The 24,742-nt window shown below is 35.8% G+C and overlaps 1 protein-coding gene and 1 non-coding gene across 5 annotated transcripts; one reads left to right on the top strand and one right to left on the bottom strand.

Moving 5' to 3' along the window:
* Nucleotides 1-6,265: 6,265 nt before the first annotated feature.
* LOC142182362 (small nucleolar RNA R71) lies at nt 6,266-6,372 on the top strand. The gene has a single exon (XR_012711198.1). It is a non-coding gene; the product is annotated as a small nucleolar RNA R71 (small nucleolar RNA).
* Nucleotides 6,373-7,697: 1,325 nt separating this feature from the next.
* LOC107774747 (G-type lectin S-receptor-like serine/threonine-protein kinase CES101) lies at nt 7,698-12,860 on the bottom strand. Of its 4 annotated transcripts, XM_016594389.2 has the most exons (8): nt 11,565-12,860; nt 11,011-11,118; nt 10,737-10,924; nt 10,451-10,661; nt 9,694-9,931; nt 9,464-9,614; nt 8,903-8,986; nt 7,698-8,235 (listed from the first exon to the last, which is right to left on the bottom strand). In XM_016594389.2, the coding sequence occupies exons 1-8, from the start codon at nt 12,691-12,693 to the stop codon at nt 8,224-8,226; spliced, it is 2,121 nt and encodes a 706-aa protein (XP_016449875.1). In that variant the 5' UTR covers nt 12,694-12,860; the 3' UTR covers nt 7,698-8,223. The 4 variants fall into 4 exon arrangements, with proteins under 4 accessions (XP_016449875.1, XP_016449872.1, XP_016449873.1 ...); XM_016594386.2 differs by lacking the exon at nt 7,698-8,235 and having other exon boundaries at nt 8,447-8,986; nt 11,565-12,854; XM_016594387.2 differs by lacking the exon at nt 7,698-8,235 and having other exon boundaries at nt 8,627-9,196; nt 11,565-12,854.
* Between the last annotated feature and the right edge of the window lie 11,882 nt (nt 12,861-24,742).

Genomic DNA, 24,742 nt, shown 5'->3' with positions numbered 1-24,742 from the left:
GCAGCACGATCGGTGTGTACTATAACTTTGGCTCCCCTAAGGTAAGGTTGAAACTTTTCTGTAGCAAACACAATAGCCAACAACTCTTTCTCGGTGACTGTATAGTTCCTTTGAGCCTCATTCATGGTCTTGCTTGCATAGTACATCGGATGAAACATCTTGTTGATTCTTTGGCCCAAAACAGCCCAAACCGCAACGTCACTAGTATCACACATGAGCTCGAAAGGCAAGCTCCAATTTGGTGCAGTAATGATGGGGGTAGAAGTCAGCTTGAGCTTGAGAAGCTCGAATGCTTGCATACAACTCTCATCGAACAAGAACTTTTCATCTTTCTCTAGAAACTTGCACAAAGGGTGTACCACTTTGGAAAAATCTTTTATGAACCTCCGGTAAAAACCCGCGTGCCCAAGAAAACTCCTCACCCCTTTGACAGAAATAGGGGGAGGAAGCATTGAAATCACCTCTATCTTGTCTTTGTCAACCTCAATTCCTCTCTTCAAGATTTTGTGACCCAACACTATACCCTCTTCAACCATGAAATGACATTTTTTCCAATTGAGTACGAGGTTTGTGTCTTCACACCGGGCCAATACTCTATCCAAATTTTTCAGACACTCATCAAAAGAATCCCCAACCACGCTGAAATCATCCATGAAAACCTCCAAGATATCTTCCACCATGTCGGTGAAAATAGCCATCATCCAACGTTGGAAGGTTGTCGGAGCATTACACAATCCGAACGGCATTCGAGAGAAAGCGAATGTGCCGTAAGAACATGTAAAAGTTGTCTTCTCTTGGTCCTCTGGGGCAATTAAAATTTGATTGTACCCCGAGTAACCATCCAAGAAGCAATAGAAAAAGCACGCCCCACAAGACGATCTAGCATTTGGTCAAGGAATGGCAATGGGAAATGATCTTTTCGGGTCACCTTGTTTATCTTCCAGTAATCCATACATACTCTCCACCCGGTGACCGTGTAAGTAGGGATGAGTTCATTGTTTTCATTAGTCACCGCAGTCATACCACCCTTCTTCGGCATACATTGTACCAGAAAAGTCCAAGAACTGTTAGAAATAGGATAAACCACACTAGCGTCTAACCACTTGATAACCTCTTTCTTCACCACTTCTTGCATCGCCTCATTTAATCTTCTTTGATGCTCTAAGGATGGCTTTGCATACTCCTCCAAGATGATTTTGTGCATGCAAAATGCGGGGCTTATTTCCTAAATGTCAGCTAGAGTCCATCCAATTGCCCTTTTTCGCTTTTGAAGCACCGCCAAAGTGGCCTCAACCTACATGTTAGTAAGGCAAGAAGAAAGAATAACTGGTAAAGTAGAATTTGAACCCAAGAATTCATACCTGAGGTATGGAGGAAGTGGCTTCAACTCCAACACCGGTGGCTCCTCAATTGATGGCTTTGTTGGTGGAGTTTTCCGATTATCAAGATCCAAAGATAGCTTTCGCGGCTCATAAGAATAAGAGCCCATCCCATGTAGGGCATTGACACATTCCACTTTACTAGCATCATCATTGACATCCATGTTCAAGAGCACTGCTTCAAGAGGATCTTCCACGTTGATCATAGCACTGGTATTATCCACAATCACTGTTGTGACAAGGTCCATAAATGAGCACACCTCGGTGCTATTGGGTTGCTTCATAGATTTGCAAACGTGGAAAATGACCTTTTTACCTCCCACTCAGAAAGTGAGCTCACCCGCTTCAACATCAACCAATGCCTTCCCTGTTGCAAGGAAAGGTCTGCCCAAGATAATAGGAACATCATAGTCCACCTCACAATCCAAAATCATAAAGTCGGTCGGCAATATAAATTTGTCCACCCGGACAAGCACATCATCAATAATGCCCAAAGGTCGCTTCATCAATCGATCCGCCATTTGAAGTCTCATTGAAGTTAGCCTAGGTTGCCCCATACCCAAAGTTTTGAAAATCGAGTAGGGAATCAAATTGATACTAGCTCCCAAGTCACAAAGAGCTTTGGCAAAATCCACACTTCCAATGGTGCAAGGAATGGTGAAAGCACCGGGATCTTCAAGCTTCGGGGCCATTGAATGCACTATAGCACTAACTTGGTGAGTCATCTTTATAGTTTCACAGTCCATAGAATGCTTCTTTGTAACCAAGTCCTTCATGAATTTTGCATAACCCGACATTTGTTCAAGTGCCTCCACCAGAGGCATATTAATAGATAAGCTTTTCATCATGTCAATGAACTTTTTAAACTGATTATCATTCTTCTGCTTTGCGAGCCTTTAAGAATAAGGTGGAGGTGGCCTTGGCAGAGGAGCCTTGGCTTTTGGCACAACCGGCTCGGGCATGTCAATCACGTGTTCCCTAGACGGGTTCATGGCATCTTGAGTTTCTACCTCGGCCTCACCAATATCAATCCTCACATCATTGTTCACATTCTCTTTAACCACATCTTCAACAATCAAGGTACATCATCATCCCGCAACTCAACATCTTCATCCACAACTTGTTTTTGCTTTGAGGCATTCACATCACCGCCTCTCCCACTTTTTGTTGTAACCGCCATCACATGATTGTTATTTCCACCCTTCAGGTTCACTATCGTATCACTTGGTAGAGCACCATTCGGGCGAGTATTCAATGACTGAGAGATTTGGCCTAATTGCACCTCCAAGTTTTGGATAAAGGAGTTGTGAGAAGCTAACTGTGCATCCGAATCCGCATTCCTCTTCATCATCTGCTCGAACATCATTTCAATTCTACCCAAATCATTACCAGAAGAACTAGGACCTTGAGAAGGGAAAGGGGTGGATTGTTCGGTTGTTGGTACATTGGGAGCCTTTGAAAGCCTTGCCCCCGGTTGCCTTGGTTTCCATTGTTGTTCCACCCGCCTTGATTGTTGTTGTTGCCCCAGTTGTTGTTATTTTCATTCTAGTTGCCTTGGTTGTTGTTCTGATTACCCCAATTGTTGTTTTGATTGTTGTTCCAATTGCCACCACTTTGTTGTTGATTGCCCCAATTTCCTTGGGGTCGCCATTGTTTGTTTGAAGAGTTGCCTCTATTGCCTTGATAGTTGTTTACATATTGTACCTCTTCACGTTGTTCATCATAACCATCATTTTGACACCCATCATATTCATCAACAAATTGCTCAGAATTTCCTTGATTTTGTTGCCTCCTTTGCCTTCTCTTGTTGACAAGCATATTAACACCCTCCATGGCATTCACTTGGCGAGGATTCTGAACTTGTTGCAACTGTGCCTTAGCCAATTGATTTATTGTAGTGGTAAGTTCAGTTATCGCTTGCCCGTGATCATGTAATTCCTTGTGCAAATGGATAACCGTAGGGTCACCTTGAGGCACATTTGCTCTACTCTACCATGCTGAAGAAGTGTCTGTCATTTCATCAAGTACATCACATGACTCCTCATAAGAAAGTTTCATAAAATTGCCCCCGGCCAATTGGTTAACAATGCATTGATTTGTAGTATTTATGCCCCGGTAGAAGGTTTGTTGGATCATGGCCTCGGTCATATCATTATTTGGGCACTCATTCACCATCGTTCTATACCGATCCCAAATCTCATGCAAAGGTTTCGTTGGCTATTGCTTGAAGGCTAATATTTCATCTCGAAGTGTCGCCATATGACTAGAAGAGAAGAATTTGGCAATGAACTTATCCGCTAACTCATCCCAAGTTGTGATGTAATGGTTGGGAAGTCTCTCGAGCCAATCCAATGCCTTTCCCCGAAGTGAGAACGGGAAAAGTCTCAATCTCAACGCATCCTCGGACACATTCGTCTGTTTGCTCCCCCAACATGTATCTACGAACCTCTTGAGATGTTTGTAAGCATTTTGATTTGCAGCGCTCGTGAAGTACCCACGCTGCTCAAGTAAGGTCAACATCACATTGGTTATCTGAAAGTTTCCCGCCCGGATTCGGTGTGGGATAATAGCACTTGCGTAGCCCTGGTTCGGTAATACTCTGGGAGCCACTCTTGGAGGAACCGGGGGAGGTCTGGAATATTGTCATTTGGATTAGCATTGGTATTTCGGCCTCTCCGTTGACCTTGAGGTGCAAGAGGCACCTCATCTTGCTTAAGATCATCTACCTCCTCCCTCGCTATCACGTTTCCAAGAGGATCATTAGCGTTGTTTAAAGCCATGTTGGTACCTGAGTAATGACACAAACAAGTAAGTAACAAAGAAGGAAAGAAGAACAATACATAAAACTAACTAAATAGATAGCCAAAACCATTAGCTCCCCAGCAATGGTGCCAAAAAGTGATCGCTGCCAACTCCACACTACTAAAAGGTAGGAAGAAAGGGTCGCAATAGCTTTTACCCGATATAAGGGTCGGGATCGATTTCCACAAGAAGTTAGGAATGGAGTCGAGTATCTATCTAGACTAGAGTTGTGTATTTGTTCCTAATGTCACTTCCATACATTTTTGGGTTTTTGATTATAAACTACTATTATCAAACTATTAATTGAAACTAGATTATGCTACGAGATAATTGCTAAGTTGTATCAAATGGGAAGAAGGGCACTAGGGTCATGACATTACCTAGGTGGCTAATTGACGAGTAGATGTTACTAAGGTTCGATTGACATAATTGGGGCTTATGCTATAACCGTTGCACAATTTTACTCACTCTCACACCTCTCGGTAGAGAGAGTGATTTTGCCCAATTGACTCTCTTGAGACCAAATGGGTAGGCAAATTAGCTCAAGCAACTAGGGTTCAAGTTGGGTAATTACTCTCTCGAGGCTTAACCCTTTAATTGGGACTATCAATTCTCTTGAGTCCATCCCAATTCCGTGTTGGGTCAATTTTGGAGACTTAGGCTCTCTTTCTCAAGAAGAGACAACTTAACTTAGCACAAACCAGTGTTTGCAACCACCAATTCATAGATTAAACCATAAAATTGACCCAAATAACAAACACCCATAGTCAATCTAACAATAGATGGGAACACCCATCAATTACCCACACTAGGGTTGAGCCACAACCCTAGCTAATGGGTTTAGCTACTCATGCTTGAAGGAGAAAATAGAGAAATAGATTAAGAACAAGGCATATTAATTAAATGCTAAATTAAAATACAAGAATCTATCGTTAATTTGTAAGATGCCAAAAATGGCTACAGATGAAGTTCCCACGAGCGCAGCTAAGTTCTGGATATATCTGATGACCTAAAAATAGTAAAATGTTCTATTTATACTAGGCTGGAAAAACTGGACAAAAATACCACTACGGGGTCAGCGCGGGCCGCATAAAATGGACCACGGCCGCGCTAAGCTCTTGGACTTCAATTCTGGGCTCTCTGACTTGGGCTCTGCTGTCCGCATAGAATGGACCGCAGCCGCGGAGGTAGCTGTCGCGGTCCGCACAACCATGAACGCGGACCGCATTGGCATTTTCCATCTCTCAGAATATCTCTTCCGCGGACCGCACAAAAAGGTAGTGCGGTCGCGGAACTTTCATCGTGGACCGCGCAATGTGTACTGCGGCCGTGTTTCCTGAAGCTTGGTTTTTGTCATCTCTCTGAATCTCTCTTCCGCGGACCGCACAAAAAGGTAGTGCAGCCACGGAACCTTCACCGCGGACCGCGCAATGTGGACTGTGGCCGCGTTGCCTGAAGCCTGGTTTTGCCATCTCTCTGAATCACCTAGTGCGGCCGCATTCGACTTTGTGGGTCCGCACTAGGCCTGTTTGCCCTCAGTTTACTTTGTCTTTGATACTTGAGCAGGTTTCACTCCTTTTGAGCCGATCTTTAACATTTCGTCACTTTGTCGATCAAACATACAATCAAGCACAACTTATAAGCCTTTTGGGACTATTTTGTAACGATTTGTAATCAAAGCATAGGCAAGAAGGAGCATGAAACTCGTTAAAATCCCTACTTATCAGTTACCAATTGGTTGACTAATGCAAGATGTGCACAAGCCTTCATTGGTAGTATCTACGATGTGTACCTGTTGCTTCTGCCCTGACTCTTCCACCTTTTTGGTGAGTATACTCATCTGTGTCAATAAGGTGGCCATATTTTCAGCCATAGAGTTTGATGGATCTAAGGGCACTTAGTGAATCACTAGAGTGATAGGTGCATTCCTGGTTGTCCATCCCGAATTCTGTGTCATCTTGTCAAGAAGACTCTGGCCTTCTCCATGTTTTGCTCAAAAATGCTCTACCAGCTGAAGCATCAACATTGCCCTTCACGCTATCTGACAATCCCATGTAAAACGCGGCCCCAACATCAGATCTGGAATACCATGGTGCGGACATATAATCAGCATCCCTTTGAATCGTTCCCATGTTTCATGTAGTGTCTCTATTGGTCTCTGTTTGAAACTCAAAATTTCATCAATTTGTTGAGCAGTCTTGTTGGGTGGGTGGAACTTGTTCACGAATTGCTTGACTAACTCCTCCCAAGTTGTTATGGAATTAATGGGGAGTGAGTTTAGCCAGGTCTGGGCAGCTCTTGTCACTGAGAACGGAAACAATAACAACTTGATTGCTTCCTGAGTTACGTTGGGCTGCCTTTGAGTTTTGCAGATTGACAGGAAATTCTTCAAGTGTTGTTGAGGATCTTCGACTTGTGACCCCGAAAATAGTCCCTTGTTTTGCAACAAGTGCAGCATGTTGTTCGTGATTTCGAATGATTCAGCCTGTATCTGCGGGACTAAAATCGTTGTGGCCAGATTTTCAGTTGTGGGTTGTGCCCAGTCATAAAGCGCAGCCTTTGGCACAAGAGGTGCCACTAGCTCTACCAGCGTAGCTGGCTCTACTATGTGATCCCCCATGTCTGATTCGAATTGTTCAGTTGTTTGTTGTTGTTTGCTTTTCCGGTTGGCCCGATTCAAGGCCTTGAAAACTTTCTCGAAATCTGATAATGCTTCAAATACTTCACCAGTTCTCGATGAGTTTCTAGGCATGCACTTGTACAACCAAGTCAACAAACGTTAAAATTTCAATGTAAAGATTGGGTATAGAGAAAATTGACTACACTAAGAGTTTTTGTACTTCTTTCAATTGTAATTGATAACACCGTTAATTCCCCGACAACGGCACCAAAATTTGATCACGCCCAACTATGCCTTATAAAAAGGATACTCGGACGTTGCAAATATAACCTGAGTATTTAGCCAAGAGTCGAACCCACAAGGAATTAACTTATCAATTACTCTTGTTAGACTTACTAATTTCCACGGAATCAACTTCCCAAACATTGTGAATAACATTTGATGATATTTCTACTAACTACAAATGAAAGTAAATAAGTAATTGAAAACTAGCTATGATTAAGTTGTAAATAATTAAGAGAAGGCTCTAAGGTTATGATTTCCCATGTTGATGGAATCCCTTCCGGTTATGTTTCACATAGATTCACCAAATAGTCTCTATCAATCATGAGCACTCTTATTACCGTAAATCTCTCCCGAGTAATCACGACAATTTACTAAATGCACTCTCCCAAGTTACGCTAGCTAGCTTTATTTATTACAGCTCACTTTAGATTGCACCCAAGACTTCGTTATCCCTAATCCCGCCTTTAAACCCTCGGTTATTGATCCCTCATATACTTTGAGAGTGGTGGTGTTCAATAATTACCTAGATATGTATTCTCTCCCAAGATATGCACACTAAATAGGCACAACTAATTGAGGATCCTGTCAATTAACTACAACAAGCACATAGCTGAACAAATAGAGATTAAACTGGGCAAACTATATTAACATAACAAGAAGTTCATCCTTCAATAGGTTCCATCAAAACCCTAGACTAAGAAATAAGTTACTCATAACAAAACAAGATAAAATTACTAAATTATTCATAATGGGTAATTGCAATAAAAAAGAGAAGATAGAAGAACCCTAATGTTTGATTGTTGTTCTCACACTTGTTCTTGCCTCCAAAGTAGTCTAAAAACCAGCCTTTTTTTTTGTCTTGGGCGAGCTTCTAAAGTTTAAAAGGGTTTGGAACAAGTTTTCCCCGAATTACACTTTGGTCCCCAAACTTTCTGGCGCGTGAACAGTTCACCGCGGTCGCGGCAGGACCGCGATGAACGCTGAACATTCTGCCTCGATTACTTGATCTGTCGCGGTTCCACCGCAGTCGCGGTGAATTTCACTCAGTCCATTTTTGTTTCTTTGTGCCCGGGTACTTCTTGATTGGGCGTTTTCTTCACATTATTGCCTCCAAAACATTCTGTGGTGCTTCCTTACTTAGATTATTCCCTGCGAAGCAGAAGAACACCAATTAGAGCATTTTGTTATCAATTCGCCTATAAAACAACAATAAAGCATGGTAATATTAAGCTGTAAATATCATCTATATAGCCTAATATCAACCCGCAATTAAAATTCAGTTAAACTTCTTTATAACAACCTCATTTGTTCCGGATTTTTGGCTGTTATAGCGAAGTGTTGTTATAGAGAACATATAATATAACAAACATATTATGAAAATTGGTTCCATAAAAAACTTGGCTTTTACAGTGAATGATTGTTATATAGCGATGTTGTTATAAAGAGGTACTGTGTAGCCTAATAAGTAGTAACAATATTAGCTAAAGAAGAGTAAACAAACAAAATCAAATCATCATCCCTTGATGCAGCTAGCAACGAATCTAACAAGTTCAATCTTGATAAAATTGACAATTTTGAGGGATACAAGTCATCTAGCGATCATATCTGAAATTGTTAACTCATTTGTGGAACAATTTACAAGTTGTTCACGAATTTCAGTCTCTGCTCTAGGCGTCTCAATGAAGAATGCTGGTTGCTTGGGAATGGGTAGTTGCGAGCTTTCACTTGTGAGCATCGTAACCACATTTGACATGGATGGCCTGTCCATAGGGTTGGCTTGAACACACAGTAATCCTACATGAATGCATCTCATTACCTCGTTTATTGGTGTTGATTCATTCGACAACATTGGATCCGTTAGTTCTTCAAATACTCTGCCTGTTTTCCACAGCTCCCATGCCTGAGACAATTTGATATAGCAAAGTATCAAGTTTCACTGTCGGGAGTGATCATGCCACTATGCCGGAGGTGGATGGATAATCCGGTGCACTAAGCAGTAAGCTCCCACAATGTGCGGCGTCCGGGGAAGGGCTGGACCATAAGGGTCTACTGAACACAACCATACCTTGCATTTCTGCAAGAGACTGCTTTTACAACTCGAACCTGTAACCTTCAGGTCACATGGCAGCAATTTTACCAGTTACGCCAAAGCTTGTTCAGCTTGTCAAGTTTACATTCTGATCATGCCAGAGGCGGATCCACAATGTAAACTTGACAAGTTGTACATTTTAAGTTTTTAGCACTGGAGTCATTGTACTCTGGAATTATGGGTTTTGAGTTTTAAAATCCGTTGAAAGTTTAGTGATTTTTCAATTGAGTACCCTCCATCTGTCTCTGGATCGTGCTACATTATTGATTTTTAATGAGAGAAACTTACATATCCTATGAGGTTTAGTGGGCGTTCCAAGTGATAGCAGCTGTTGTTTCTTTTGCCATTCAAAATCTCGAGTACTAGCACTCCAAAACTGAATACATCTGCCTTCATTGATACAATGCCATTCATGGCATATTCTGGAGACATGTAGCCACTGAAAACAAAGCAACTTAGTACATAAGAAATGAATTCGCTCCATTGTTAGATAATTATAGTATATATTACGGACTTACTAGGTACCAACAATTCGTTCCGTGTTTGCTTCAAATTCTTGCTTTCCAAATATCCTGGCCAAACCAAAATCTGAGATTTTGGGGTTCATATTGTCATCAAGTAAAATATTGCTGGCTTTTAGATCTCTGTGAATCACCCTCAGCCTTGAATACTTATGGAGATAAAGTATTCCTTGAGCAACTCCTTCAATAATGTTCAAACGGATATTCCACTTTAGTGTATCTCTTCTGCTAGCATCTGTTCATACAAAATTGAAACGGGTTATTAGTTATCATATACTCATATACAGTAAGTAGGGGTGTGAAATGGGAGCGTTGGACTGATTTTGGGTGGGTCAAAATGGACCGAGTCAATAAATGGGCAGGTCATTGACTCTCCCAAAAGTAACTTAGGCTGAGATGGGTTGGGTCAAGTTGGGCTAAAATTTGGGTCATAACCCAACCTGCCCAATTCTTACCAAGTTTTAATTAATATGTATTATTTTCTTTTGTTATGGTCATGTATAATATATCAAACAAAATAAGTTTATTTAAAAGATATTTTAGCAAAGTTATTCATGAATCAATTTGGGCTAAAAATCAGCCCAATTTTAGATGAGTTGAAATGGATTAGATCAACATGGACTGAGTTCAACAAATGTGCAGGTCAATGACCAGCCAAATCTTGGGCGGGTCAAATGGGTTTAGGCTCAAATTGTCAACCCTAACAGTAAGGTTTATTAAGCAAAAAATAGGGCATGAAATTGGAAATCCATACCAAATAGGAAGAAATCTAAGCTTTTGTTCATCATGTATTCATAAACTAATATCTTCTCTTCCCCTTCAACACAACATCCTAAAAGCCTAACAAGATTAGTGTGCTGGAGTTTAGCAATCAGCTTAATCTCATTTTGGAACTCAACCAATCCTTGTCCTGAACTTGTTGAAAGTCTCTTTATGGCTACCTCTTGCCCATCTACCAACATCCCCTGTAATTTTGGCCACTAGTTAGCAAATCTAAAAATGATCAGCTTAAGCCAAAAAGCTTCTTCTTAACTTGTTACCTTATAAACGGGTCCATAGCCGCCCTCGCCTAACTTATTGGCAGACCAGAAATTGTTTGTGGCCACATGTATAGTTTCAAGGCTGAAAATTTGTATATCATGCCTCAACTTCTTGTCGTTGTACTGGCCAGGAATCGCGTTAGGACCTGCTAGCTCGTATAACACTTTCTCTACTTCTCTGGCTTTGCCTAGTTGTCCATTGCAAAAGTAGAAGATTTCAGAGACAAATAAGTATATCATCGTGGACTAGTGCTAGGGTGAATGTATTGCTCACCTCTTGCTATGAGTTTTCTTTGTATCAGATAGCATAAGGAGAAAGCGAAAACCAATACCAATATTGGCACTGCTATTGTCAGCCATATCCACCATTTTCGCTTCTCATCTGTCAAAAAATTGTAAACACTCAACATAATTTTTCTTGGAATATATATACTATGATGCTATCATAATGGTTGGTACTCTAGAAAATCCAAATTTCCAATAGCCTCAAAATCAAGATTTTGTAAGGAGTGGTTGTTCATTTGCACGAGCCATATTTGAAATGAAGATGGAATCAAAGATATTAAATCCTGCAGCATCATGATTGGAACAAAATAGCTTGGTTCTAGTGTTAGTAAATTTTGGAACGACGAGCAAATGAGACAATGATGATTGGTGATATTAGTGTGGTTCCCTTTCAAAACGATTTATCTTGAGCTGAATAAAGCAATCCTAATATGAGTTGCAATATTGTTGCATCATGTCTGTTCGATGCAGGATAAGAATCAACAAGTTTTTCTAAGTCTATTAGTCTATTGAATAATTTTGGTCTCAAGAAACAAGAATTACCTTTTCTTGTAAGAAAGAAAACACCTCTGGCTAGACTGTTAGATGCTGTCACAAAACTCGAACTGTTTCCCCAAATTTGGCAGCCAGTCCCATCGTTACTATCAACTGAAGCATAGGCAACACACGAGCAATCGTTCTCACACTTGGCCTTACAATCAGAGAGGCTCAAGGTATAATTCTCCTCAATTTTAAAGCTATCTCCAAACATGTAAACTTGTCTAAGCTCAAACCAATATTTTTTAGCTGTCCTGCACTGGGGCAATACCTGTTTCACGCAGCCCGCATCAGGAATCCCATCGATACAATTACCAAACACTTTATTTCTTTCAAAACCATCCTGAATTGATCCAGATGGACTAACCGTGTACCTTCCATAAACAGAATTATGAGCAGTATACATGAAGTATTTCTCATCAGCGTTTGAGACATATTTAAAACCAAAATGGCCGTTAGGCAAAGGCCCACTCTTCCAATAGACCTTGCCCATCCACAAGATTATCAGCTGATTTGTACCATTAGGGTCAAGACCAAAGGTAAAAGACCCTGAGGCAGGTGCTTGCTCGGTTGCCCATGAAGTCAATGACCAGTTATGACCAGTTCTCAAGTTAATCCCTAGCTTCATTCCAGGCAAAAGTGTATCGGTTGGATAATCAAAGCTTTGCCATAGTGTTCTATGACCGGAGCCATTGAAATACAGGTCCCTAAGCACAAAATTACCATTATCTAGTAGGATAGCAGTTAAGTTAGTTGCTGCTGTTGGAGTGGCACTAAGCAAAATGACAGTTCCTTCACTATGAGAAATCATTAATCTGCCATCGCGATCGATCATAAGACTTGCAGATGTATCAGTTAGAGGATCGTCTCTGTTAGCTATCCACACAGCCTTTTCATCTCCCCCTTCGATAACGTCGGAGTACATATCAGGACTTGGCCGAGCAAATATGCCTAAGTAACGGTTTCTTGACTTGCCGGGACTGAAAAATTGCATTTTGAACAATCTACTTTCCGAGAATAACTGTTGGTAATCTGTTAGATTTTGTTCCTTCGAGATTTCAGCCAAGTCCGCACGCGAGAAGTGACAGAACAGCACGAGGATGAAAATTACTATCAGAATTTTGTAGGTAGCCATGTAAGGAAAGCTTACAGTCCACAGCTCTCTAATCTATACTTAATGAATACACTCATAATGGACACACCAAAACATACTCAGCAACATGTGCGTTGACATTGACTTCTATCGACGACCAGATTTTCTATAGGTATGCTTAAAATTCCACACCTGCCATTTTTTCGAGTGGAAACTAAATTCTTGTATGCCAACCCTAATTAATAAGCATGAATCTTCAAGTTCACTATAATAGTAAAATCACAAAACTATCTTTTGTAAATTGAACTATATGTGTATTGCTCAAAAAACACAAATAATCAAAGGTCAAATTTTTGCCGCCGAGATTATAAAAAGAAATTCTTGAAAATCGGTGCAGCAATAGCCACTTTTAAACTCGCTATTTAAAATATATTAACAATTTACAATGTATTTAAAGATTAGTCAATTCACCCAAACTTCAGAACTAATAGCTTGTTTGGCCAAGCTGCAAAAATCAGCTTATTTTGAGAAGTGTTTTTTCTCAAAAATACTTTTGGTGAGAAACAGTTTGTGTTTGGCTAATTAATTAGAAAAACACTTTTGAGCAGCAATTAGTGTTTCGCCAAGTTTTTAAAAACTGTTTGTAACTGCATTTTTCTCAAAAGTGCTTTCAAAAAAAAGTACTTTTGGAGAAAAACTACTTTTTTCTGTTTTTGCTCCTCCTCAAAAACACTTTTTTCCTCCCAAAAGCAGCCAAACACTTCTAACTTTGAAAAAAAATACTTTTTTTTTTTTTGAAAAAAAAAGTGCTTCTAAGATTGGAGAAGCTTGGCCAAATAGGCTATAAGTGCCCTGAATTTTTGAGCTGCTAATTTGAAATTCGGGACCAAGTATTCTGAATTTCTGAAGTACTAATTTAAAATTCAGGACATAAGATTCGAACTTCTGAACACAATTTTCTAACTTTAGGACTTGATGTCATGAAGTTTGAATTTTGAGGTTTAAACTCTAGGACATCGCGTCGTGAAGTTTGAACGAAATTAGTTAATCTTTAAATACATTGTAAATTATAGATATATTTTAAACCACATACTTAAAAGTGGCTACGTGATGTCATGCCCAGCTTAACCCTAATACTCTTAAAGCTCAATTCAAACAAGAAAAATATGACGATCGGCGACCCCTTAATCAATCGGAACCCATTTCAACATATGAAGTTCTCTTTACAAGTTGGGCTACTTTCACCAAAGACATAGTAGCAGTTTTGGCCCAAGAATTCGTGCTTTGTTCAATTTGCTACCCAAATAATTTGCCACTATTCATTTAGAAAATGGGAAAACGATTAGCTTATTGACAATTTGAAATCAATGTGAGGAACTAAGGCGCAGTTTACAACCTACTAGGTGTAGAATTGAAGTGCAACTTACAACTTGTTATAATTTCACATCACTTTGGTGTAAGTTTTCAATCCAACTTCATTTTAGGAAAAATAACATTGTATAGCCACTGTAAAAATAATAGCCGAAAAATATATAGAATTTGTATATTTTTTCTATATATATACATTTTGTATGTTATATACAAAAATTATACACTTTTTGAGCTACTAAATGTGAATAGTTTTTTACGCGGGTTAAAAGTGATAATACTCCTTAATTTTAGTCGTGGACATCCACAATCGACAACAGAGTGACCAGAATTACTTTGAACAGCGCTTAAGGTCACAGCTTTAGCTAATTGATATGACAATGTTACTACTCATTTGTTCTGTAAGTACCATCTTCTTTGTTTGTTTCTTAAAATCCTATACTTTAGAGAGAATTCAGGTTAACAACTCTGTGAACCTTATTCAAGACATGAACAAATTATGTGGCCAAATCCACCAGAAATGTGTCATTTCTTTCACCTACAGTTAACCAATGCATCCATCATATGCATTATTGCCTTTGACTTGGTTTCAGTAGAAAACCCAAAACGTCGGTGTACTTTATTTGTCTCCCAAAAATCATACTCCTAGTAGATGAAACTGGTTTAACCTCTCCATTACCCATTGGCCCCACTATAACATGGATTTTAATAGGAGAAATAACAAGCTAAACTAATATTATACTTTTCTTTAAAATATTTTGTATTTGAAATTTACTTTTTCGACTAATGCAGATTCGCGATGATTATTATCGACGTTAATTTCTTCCATTTTCCCAAATTAATGATATTAAGTTGAAGTATCACTATATTCTTCGCACAGATATGTACAGTGGCATTAATACAATATGAAGTCATACCAAAACATAATTTCTCGTTTATTACTATTTCAGGGATATGTCAAATTCAACTTCCATTTTTATTTTCGCGAAAGGAAATCAACTTTTTTACTTTTAGTCTTGTTTTCTCTGGAAAAGAAAAAAAAAAAGAAAAAAGAAGGCAAGCAAAGATTTTGGAATTGGTACTATTAAAAAAGAATCTCATGGCCTTTTTAGTTATTTTTCTTTTTTCTGTCTTTATACTTTTTGTGGACTCAGATGATTCTTCATCGCTTTCGTTCTTTATTTTGTTATAATTTCAAAGCATGTGCTTTGGTTAATTAGGCAAATCTCAAATCATTATTAGCAATCACTAAAAGGATACGACATTATAGTTGAGTACAAATGATTGTGCTAAATAGAAGGAAAAGAGGGCACGTGACAGAGTATGGATGTTGCATTAAGGGGCAGCCACCATAATTCACATGGGTCGCCAAAAGGCCAATGGTGTCTTTAAAAATCGACCGAGAAGACGATTATCAATTACTAAGTACTAACTAAGCTGGTATTTGTGCATATATTTAGTTGAAACTCGAAAAAGAGTTTTAAAAGTTATGTTAGAAAAATAATTTTTAAAAATTAAAGTTGTGTTTGGATATGCATTGCATTTGGAAAAAAAAAATTAAAGTTTTGCGAGTGGAAAAAAAATTCACCCAAAACTACCCTAAACTAGTTTGTGGGAACTTAAAAAAAAATTCAAAAGTTATTTAAAAACTGATCATATTTCATGAACAAATAATGTTCTCAAATTTATTTATTTATTGAAAAAGATTAGCCAAAATGTATGGCCAAACGGGAGCTAAATTTCATATCCGCTACCCATCCATTAGTTCATGGATAATAGTTGAATTAAATTAGAAGTCTCGAGTTCGAACCCTGATAATAAAAAAATATTTAGTATGAAATATTTCTTCCTTAATATGCGTGCAAACTTAAATTAGTTGCAGAAACAGAGACAATATTTCAAGTTTTTGGGTTTAGGATTTTAATCTTTTTAAATTACTGGTTTCTAAATTAATAATTTATACATATTTAATAAAAATTTGAACCAAAGCTATTGAGTTTTGGCTGAACCGGTAATCGATTCTGTGTCTCCGCCTCTCATTAGTTGGCACCCTGTTACAATATATTTTAATTAGCTTTTGTGCTTAAAGTTTGATGGTTACCATTTGCCAATCCTAAGAGATATAGAATTCTATCGTGGGAAGAGAATCATCACTTTAGCACGCACTAGGAAGAGTTGGCGTTGAAGGAATAAATTGGGCTCTTTAGTTACTTTTTTTTTTTTTTTTGTCGAGATTTAATGTAGTAAGTGAATTTTGTTAAACGGGTATGGTGGAGAATTTAGGTAGATCTCAAAGTATGATTAGCATCAACTAGAAAAATACAATATATTTGAGATTGGAAAATATGAATACTGAGAATATATCCTTAGGGAGAAGAGGACCCTACTTAATTCTATATTTTAATTTGCTTTCGTCCTTAAGGTTGATGGTTGCCAACCGTGATAATATTAATATATATTTCTATAATGCAGAAAAAGCTAGAATCATTACTTTAGCAACAGAAGAAACGGTGGAGTTTAAGGAATAGATTGGGGCTTATATAGTTAAGAAGATTCCCTAATCCATGCTGATAATACTTTTTAAATCTTCATTAATTAAGTGAACAGGTAATGCACATGGATATCTACTAACCATAAAACAAGCGATGCGTGTAGTGTAGGGAATGAAGGCTGAATTTTGAATAAAGTAAAATTACAAGTTGACTAATTGACCAGAAAAAAACTGTGTCCGTCAACAATGGATATCATGTTTTTTGCCTCTTATGATCAAACACACTAATATATTGAATCATCACTGTTTTCTATCAACTCTTGTTTTAATTTGTGAATCATAAACAAGAGTGATGATAATAACAGCTTATCACCTTCTAATAGAAGGTTGTAAATTAAGAACCCTGTGCTTATCCTTCGTGGCTAATTTTTTTTAAATTCCCCTTCCCTTTGATCACCTTTGTATTAATTGTTTGGTGACTCAAACCCAAATCCTGGAGTTGCAGGTGGGAGTGCAAGGTGCTGATCAAGCAACCTCACTTGTACTTCCTTGGCTAATATTTGCAAGAAATATCACTATGTACGGGGCTTGTTTTGAAACTGTAGCACTTTAATTTTCTAAACCTTAATACTCAAAGGCTCCTCCAAAAAATACTGAATATTTTACATATGAAAAATCTTTCTTTTATTGATGATTCGACGATAGAGTAAACAATAAATAATAAAATTTATTTTCCAATTTTCCTTTGGATACATTAAATAAAATTAGAAGAATATAACCATTCTGAAAATCATATTAATATATGAACTAGTATTAGTACTCGCGCGATGCACGGACACAAATCTCTAATTTGAGTTATTTGATTTGTGTGCAAATAACTTTAAAATATTAACCTTTCAGATAAAAGTTATATATAATCATTATATAAATGTTAATAAAAAAACAGAAATTTCTCAAATCTCTTAAAACTACCCATAATTTCTTGTCCATATTGCATTACCCATAACTTAAAATTATCATATTCTTGTCCGTTAACTTCCATTATACAGTCAAACCTCTCTATAACAGCCTCGTTTGTTCCGAATATTTTTGGATGTTATAGAAAAGTGTTGTTATAGAGTACATATATTATAACATAACATGAAAATTGGTTCCGAAAAAAGCTTGCTTTTATAGTGAAGTGTTGTTATAAAGGGATGATGTTATAAAGAGGTCAGACTGTAATACAATATAAATAAAAATATGTTTTTTTTCTTGTAGTAAACTTTTTTATTTACCTTTATTCTTTTATTCTATTGTTCATGTTAATGTTTAAATTTATCATATTTTTTATAATACCTATATTCTTATCTTTATAATTAATTAAGATATATCATTGTTTTTATCTTTCAATTTATTTATTTATTTAAATCTTATTAATTAAGATAAGGCAGACGATATCTTTACAAAAATATTCATCGTCTTTTCATACAAATTCAAAAAATTAAATTAAATTAAGTATTAGTATTAACATTATCCTAAATATTCAAGTGGTTTTACAGTAGTTTGTCACTTGACTTAACCACAATGCAAATTTTATTCGTTATTATTTAAAATACTTTCTCTTCTCAAAAATCAAATAAGTCATATCCTTCCAAATATTTCTACATTGAAATTATTTATATATATATATAAATATATTTTCTCTTTTTCTTTTAATTTTTTAATTCTACTTATAATATTAATGTTTAAATTTATCATATTTTTTTATAATATCTATATTTTTATCTTTATAATTAATTAAGATAGAGGCATTGTTTTTATCTTTCAATGTAAATTTTTTTAAATCTTATTAATTAAGATAGGGCAGACAATATCTTTACAAAAATATTCACTTTCTTTTCATTCGGATTCGGAAAAAAAAAATTTAAATCAAACACACACTTTCTCTTCTCAAAAATCAAATAAGTCTTATCCTTCCATATATTTCTACATTCAAATTATTTATTTATATATATATATATTCTCTTTTTCTTTTAATTTCTTGTCCGTATTGCATTACCCATAACTTAAAATTATTTGTATCCTTGTCCACTACTTTCATTACAATACATTACAGATTGAATATACACACACACACACACACACACACACACACACAGATATATATATATATATATATATATATATATATATATATATATATATATATATATGCGCACACACATATTCTCTTGGAATTTGGCTTATAAATTTTTTGATTTTTCGAGAACTTAACAATATTAAAAAAACTCAATATTAAATTAGGAAAAAACACGTAGGCTTCAAAGAAAATTCTTTCAATGTTACCCTTTCAAATATATATTTCTTGCAAATAACCTTTTTTAAATGCCTAAAATTAAAGCGGCAAAGTAGTTTTAAATAGGATTTACAATATCCCATAACTTTAAGTGATACAAATTAATACATTATATTTTCTTCTTATTCTTTTAGCTTTATCCTAAGTCTTTCCTAAATTCTTATTTATTTTGTCTTACTTTGCTATGTGTCTTATTCTTAAGACGCCACTTTATTTTATATTTTAACTCACTCCAAAATATAAATAGTCATATGTTATCTCACTTTACGTCTTTTTATATTTTTTATTTTGTTTCTATTATAGCTTTTTAATTAATTTTTCACCTCCATATTTCTAGTTAATATATAAGAAAATCTATGAGTGGATCAATATATAGATATAAAATATAAATATAGATGTAGATACCAATATACATATAAATATAGATATATAGATTAGATTTGTTTAAGATCTATTTAGATTATATATATAAGATTAAATCAACTACTTCCATTAATTAAGTTTCTATTTATAATTTTTAATTATTAATGTTGTCTTAAAATTGCCAAGTGGCTTCATTTTAGCTTGCCACTTGGCTTAGCCACAATACATACTACTCTCCTTTTAATATAACTAATATTAGTACTTGCGCGATGCGCGGACATAAACAACGTCAAATTATGATTTGAATAATTTGAATTATGTGCAAATAACCTTAAAATTAAACCTTCTATATAGAAATTATAAACAATTATTAGATATTAATTAAGAAGCAGACATGAAATCATTTTTCAGGTCTCGTACTGGATAACATATTATCTTTTTCTATACCATAATAATCTAACCCTTTAATTTTGGTACTTTGTATTTTATTTTACGGACAATATTAAAGAATATTAAATATATAACATTGTGATCTATCTTGTTTGAGCACAATAAATCATATTAGTTTAGCAAAATTCTTACTACCGCTTTGTGTTACATCTCAAGTTCAAATAAGTCTTATCCTTCTATATTTTTAGACAATTATTTTTCTTTTTGTTCTTTGCCTACAATTATTGCATTATTTATGACTTAATTGTTATATTGTAATGTAATTTTATATTAGCTTATAAATTGACTTAATGTCTTGCTTATGACCCTAATAATAATCATCAATAAATTTATAAAAATTATGCTTAAAATTTAGTGTATTCTTACATTGTTATTCTCTTACTCAGAACTCTTTCATCATTCAAATTTACCAATAAAATTTTTGAGTATTATTTAATAATTTGCTTCCTATATTTTAAATAAATTTAAAATAAAAGCATCATCACACTATCTATATTTTCCTCTTTATACATTATCTTCCCTGCTAAAAAATTTTAATTAGCTTTTACCCAAATGTTTTTGGCCGACTATCAAATAATATCACGTTTATTTAAAAATATAATTTTTAATTACCCTAAAATTAATACATAAGTTCTTTTGTTGTTTCAATTTTATTGAATTTTCTTATAATTATTTTTTGTATTACGTGCAATTAAATTTTCTTTCTCTTTTATTTTCAAGATAAAAATTTAACTTTTAATTTTCATTAGTAAAATTACCTACATGAGATATTTATTTAATATATTAAATTTTTAATTTGATATCAAGTTTTTATTTTTCTTTATCTAGCAATGTGATCATGCCCATATTTTGAGCATTTTGATTATAACTTTAAGAACTTTCTAATCTCAAGTTCAAATAGTATTTTCCTTACCTTTGCTATAATCCTATCTAATATGTAATATTATCACGTTTTCATGTAATTTTTTTTATTAATTTTATACTTTATTTAATATTCCTATCCACTACTATTTTTTAATATAATATAGATAGATATGTAACTATTTAATATTAAATTAAATATTTATTTTATTTTTAAACTATTGATTGAAAATTTTAAATTATTTAAATTTATCAATAATATTTTTAAGTGTTGTATACTTGATTTATTTTATTTTCTAAAGTAATTCTTGGTATAAATATCCTCACATTATTTTTAATTTATTTTTATTATTTAATAATTTTTATTTTTCTTTTGTCTATTAGACTTTAGTTATGTGATCTTATCCACATGCATGCCATTTCTTATCATACTTAAACAAAAATTTCACATCTCAAAATTTAAATAAGTTTTAACCTTCTTTTTTGTATGATGAATTTTTTGACCTTTTTCTCTATTTGTTCGTTAGTTTTGCTGTTATATTATTCAATACTTAATTTTATTACATTGTCATATGGCTTTACATTAGCTTGTCTGAAATTAATATCTGTTTTTACCATGGTACGATTTGTTCTTATTAAGTTTAAAATTTTAATTATATAAAAAATATTTATTACATATAAAATAGTAGTTTTCCCAATTTGTCAATACTAATATGACTTTATTATTCTTGTTATTAAAATATTTTTTACTGATTTTTTTTATTTTTAAAGTCGTTAAATATTTAATATCTTAAGCAAATTATAGGTTTTTTTTGTATTGCATCTTACTCCAAAGTATAAGTAGTCATAGGTTATCTTAGTTTAATGTCTTTCTATATTTTTAAATTTCTTACCTCCATATTTCTAGCTAATATAGAAGAAAACTATAAGTGGATCAATATATAAATATAGATATACATATAAATATAAATATAGATATATAGATTAGATTTGTCTAAGATCAATTTAGATTATGTAGAAGATCTATTTCATTCAACTACTTCCATTAATTATATTTTTATTTATATTTTTTAATTATTATTGTTGTCCTAAAATTGCCAAGTGGCTTCATTTTAGCATGTCATTTAGCTTAACCACAATGCAAACTACTCTCCTTTTAATATAATATAGATATAGATAAATTTGTCTAAAAATCTATTTAGATTATATCTTAAAAATGCTAAGTGACATTTTTTGAATATGCCCCTTGGCTTAATGTCATGTTTCACTACCTTCCTTTTAATATAATATATATAGAAGATATAAATATTTAAGTTCTTATCACGACCCGAATTCCCACCCTCGGGAGTCGTGATGGCGTCTACTCGTAGAAGCTAGGCAAGTCATGAACTTAGAAATCATTAACTTCTTTATTTTAAAACTTCTTACCAGTTATAATAACAAGGAAATAAACCGTTAAATGACAGCGGAATATGAAATTTAGCGGAAGTCTTAAATAAATAGAAAACGAAAATGTGTCAAAGACCATCAATTGCCTCTAACCAGAACCTGGTGTCACAACATCTACGGACTACTAAGAGTACTAAATCCAACCGTTTGAAAGGAATATAGCATTGTTTGTCTCGAATACATGAGATAACAGGATATGAAATAAGATAGAGGAGACGTCGGACCTGCGGACGCCTGCAAGGCTACCTCGGTGTCTCGGTGGACTGAAGGCTAGCTCCCGAGCTACTGCTGCTGACCAAAGGCTACTCCGGTATCTGCACAGAGTGCAGAGTGTAGCATCAGCACAACCGACCTCATGTGCTGGTAAGTGTCTGGCCTAACCCCAGCGAGGTAGTGACGAGGCTAGGACCAAACTCCAGATAAACATGTGTAGTTATATAATATATATCGGAAAAAGTAAACAGATAATAAGCAATCAAAGTTGGGGAAGGGGAACATGCTTCAAGGGTAGCAGATAAAACAGAATATCAAAGAATAATAAGGAAACTACAATTTAACTTCTAACACGGATAAAAAGAATAAGGCAACTTTCACTTTCAGTTTCATCTTGTTATAAGCGTGCAACCCGATCCCATTTCTCATATCTTGTGGTAGGCGTACCACCCGCTCCCATTTCATTATATCTTGTGGTAGGTGTACCACCCACTCCCATTTCCTAATATCTTATGGTAGGCGTACCACCCGCTCCCATTTCATTATATCTCGTGGTAGGCGTACCACCTTCTCCCATTTCATTATATCTCGTGGTAGGCGTACCACCTGCTCCCATTTCATCGATCTTGTGGTAGGCTACCACCCGCTCCCATTTCATCGATCTTGTGGTAGGCGTACCACCCGCTCCTATTTACAAGTCATCACAAAATTACAAGAAATCCCGGCAACAAAAATAATATAATAACTTCTCGGCAAGGGAACAACAATATCGAAACAGTCATCCCGGCAAGGGAGAATCAGCTATAACCAAATCCTAACTCATTTTGTACTCAGCTCAATTAATGACAATACTCAATCATAACTAAGATCTACAAGGATAAAATCAATCTTTACTCAATATAGGAGATCATTAATTAAAGCATCTGAAGTGCCATCTAAGAGCACAACAACATTCAAATTTAAGATTCATGGTCATGCTCGACAGCAACGTATAGATACTCGTCACCATGCCTATACATCGCACTCAACAAGAAGCAAGTAGCAAATAGGACTCAACTCCTAATCCCTCAAGCTGAGGTTAGACCGAACACTTTCCTCGAACTTTTACGGCCAACTCAAGCCTCGAACACCGTTTTCCTCTCAAATTCGGCTCCAACACAATCGAATCTATACATAATTGACTCAATATCATCAATAAGTGCTAAACAATCTAATTCCAATGTTCAATTATAACTTTCCAATCATTCTTCCCAAAATCCCAAAAATCGACCTCGGGCCCGCTTGGTCAAAACACAAGATTGGGACCAAAACTCGATCACTCATTCGCCCACGAACCCGAATATATAATTGTTTTCAAATCCGGCCCCAAAACGAGGTCTAAATCACAAATAATCAAAAAGCCCTAACTCTACCCAAATCCCAAATTTCTACCCTTAATTACATGTTTTAGGCTTAAAAATCTAGTGGGTGTTGATGGGAAATGAAGAAAATAAGTTAAAGATTACTTAACCAAGAGATTATGGTGAAGAGAAGCTTCAAAAATCACCTAAGAGCTATGGAGAAGAAGAGGTTTGTGAAATTTTTATAAAATCCCGAAAGTGTTCTGTTTTTGGCCTTTTTAAAATCACTGGCGAAAATGCCCTTCATGTTTGCGACTGACCCTTCACGTTCGCGATGGTCAGGCTGGGTGAGCCTTCGCGTTCGCGTACACGGGCTCGCGTTCGCATAAGACAACTATCCCACCCCCTGGCCAGGCCTATTTGGCCTTCACGTTCGCGTGGCCAGGATCGCGTTTGCGAAAGGTTATCCCCCCCCCCAAAGCCTTGCGTTCGTGACCTGAGCTACGCGATATCGTAAAAGGAAATTCCTTCAGCAACAATTAACCCATCGCGTTCGCGTGGGTACTCCCGCGAACTCGAAGAAGGAAGTACCACAAACCCAACAACTGAGAAACCTGCAACATTTTCTAAGTCCGAAACCCTCCGAAACACATCCGACTCACACCCGAGCCCTTGAGGCTCCTAACCAAACACATGTACTAACTCAACAACTTCATACAAACTTATCCATGCGATCAAATCGCCAAAATAATCGCAATAATAATGAATCAAACCTCAAAATCGAAGGATTTTTCTCAAACTTCATAAAACATCATCTTTAGCAATTTAGGTCTGAATCACGTCAAACGGACTATGTTTTCAACCAAATTTTACAAAAATGACTTAAACCATATATAAGACCTGTACCGGGCACCGGAACCAAAATACGGGCTCGATACCATCGCTTTCTAATCAGATTTCATTTCAAAATTCCTTAAACATTTTCAGAAAATAATTTTACTTAAAAATTCATTTCTCGGGCTTGGGACCTTGGAATTCGATTCCGGGAATACACCCAAGTCTCATATTTTCCTTCAGACCCTCCAGGACCGTCAAATCACGAGTCCGAGTTCGTTTACCCAAAATGTTGACCGAAGTCAAATTTATTCATTTTAAACTCAAATTTCATCATTTTTCACAGAATTTCATATTTAAGCTTTCCAGCTACGCACCTGGACT

This window comes from Nicotiana tabacum, chromosome 6 (genome assembly GCF_000715075.1).
Source record: "Nicotiana tabacum cultivar K326 chromosome 6, ASM71507v2, whole genome shotgun sequence".
Taxonomy (NCBI): domain Eukaryota; kingdom Viridiplantae; phylum Streptophyta; class Magnoliopsida; order Solanales; family Solanaceae; genus Nicotiana; species Nicotiana tabacum.
This window is presented reverse-complemented; position numbering and strand designations above follow the sequence as displayed.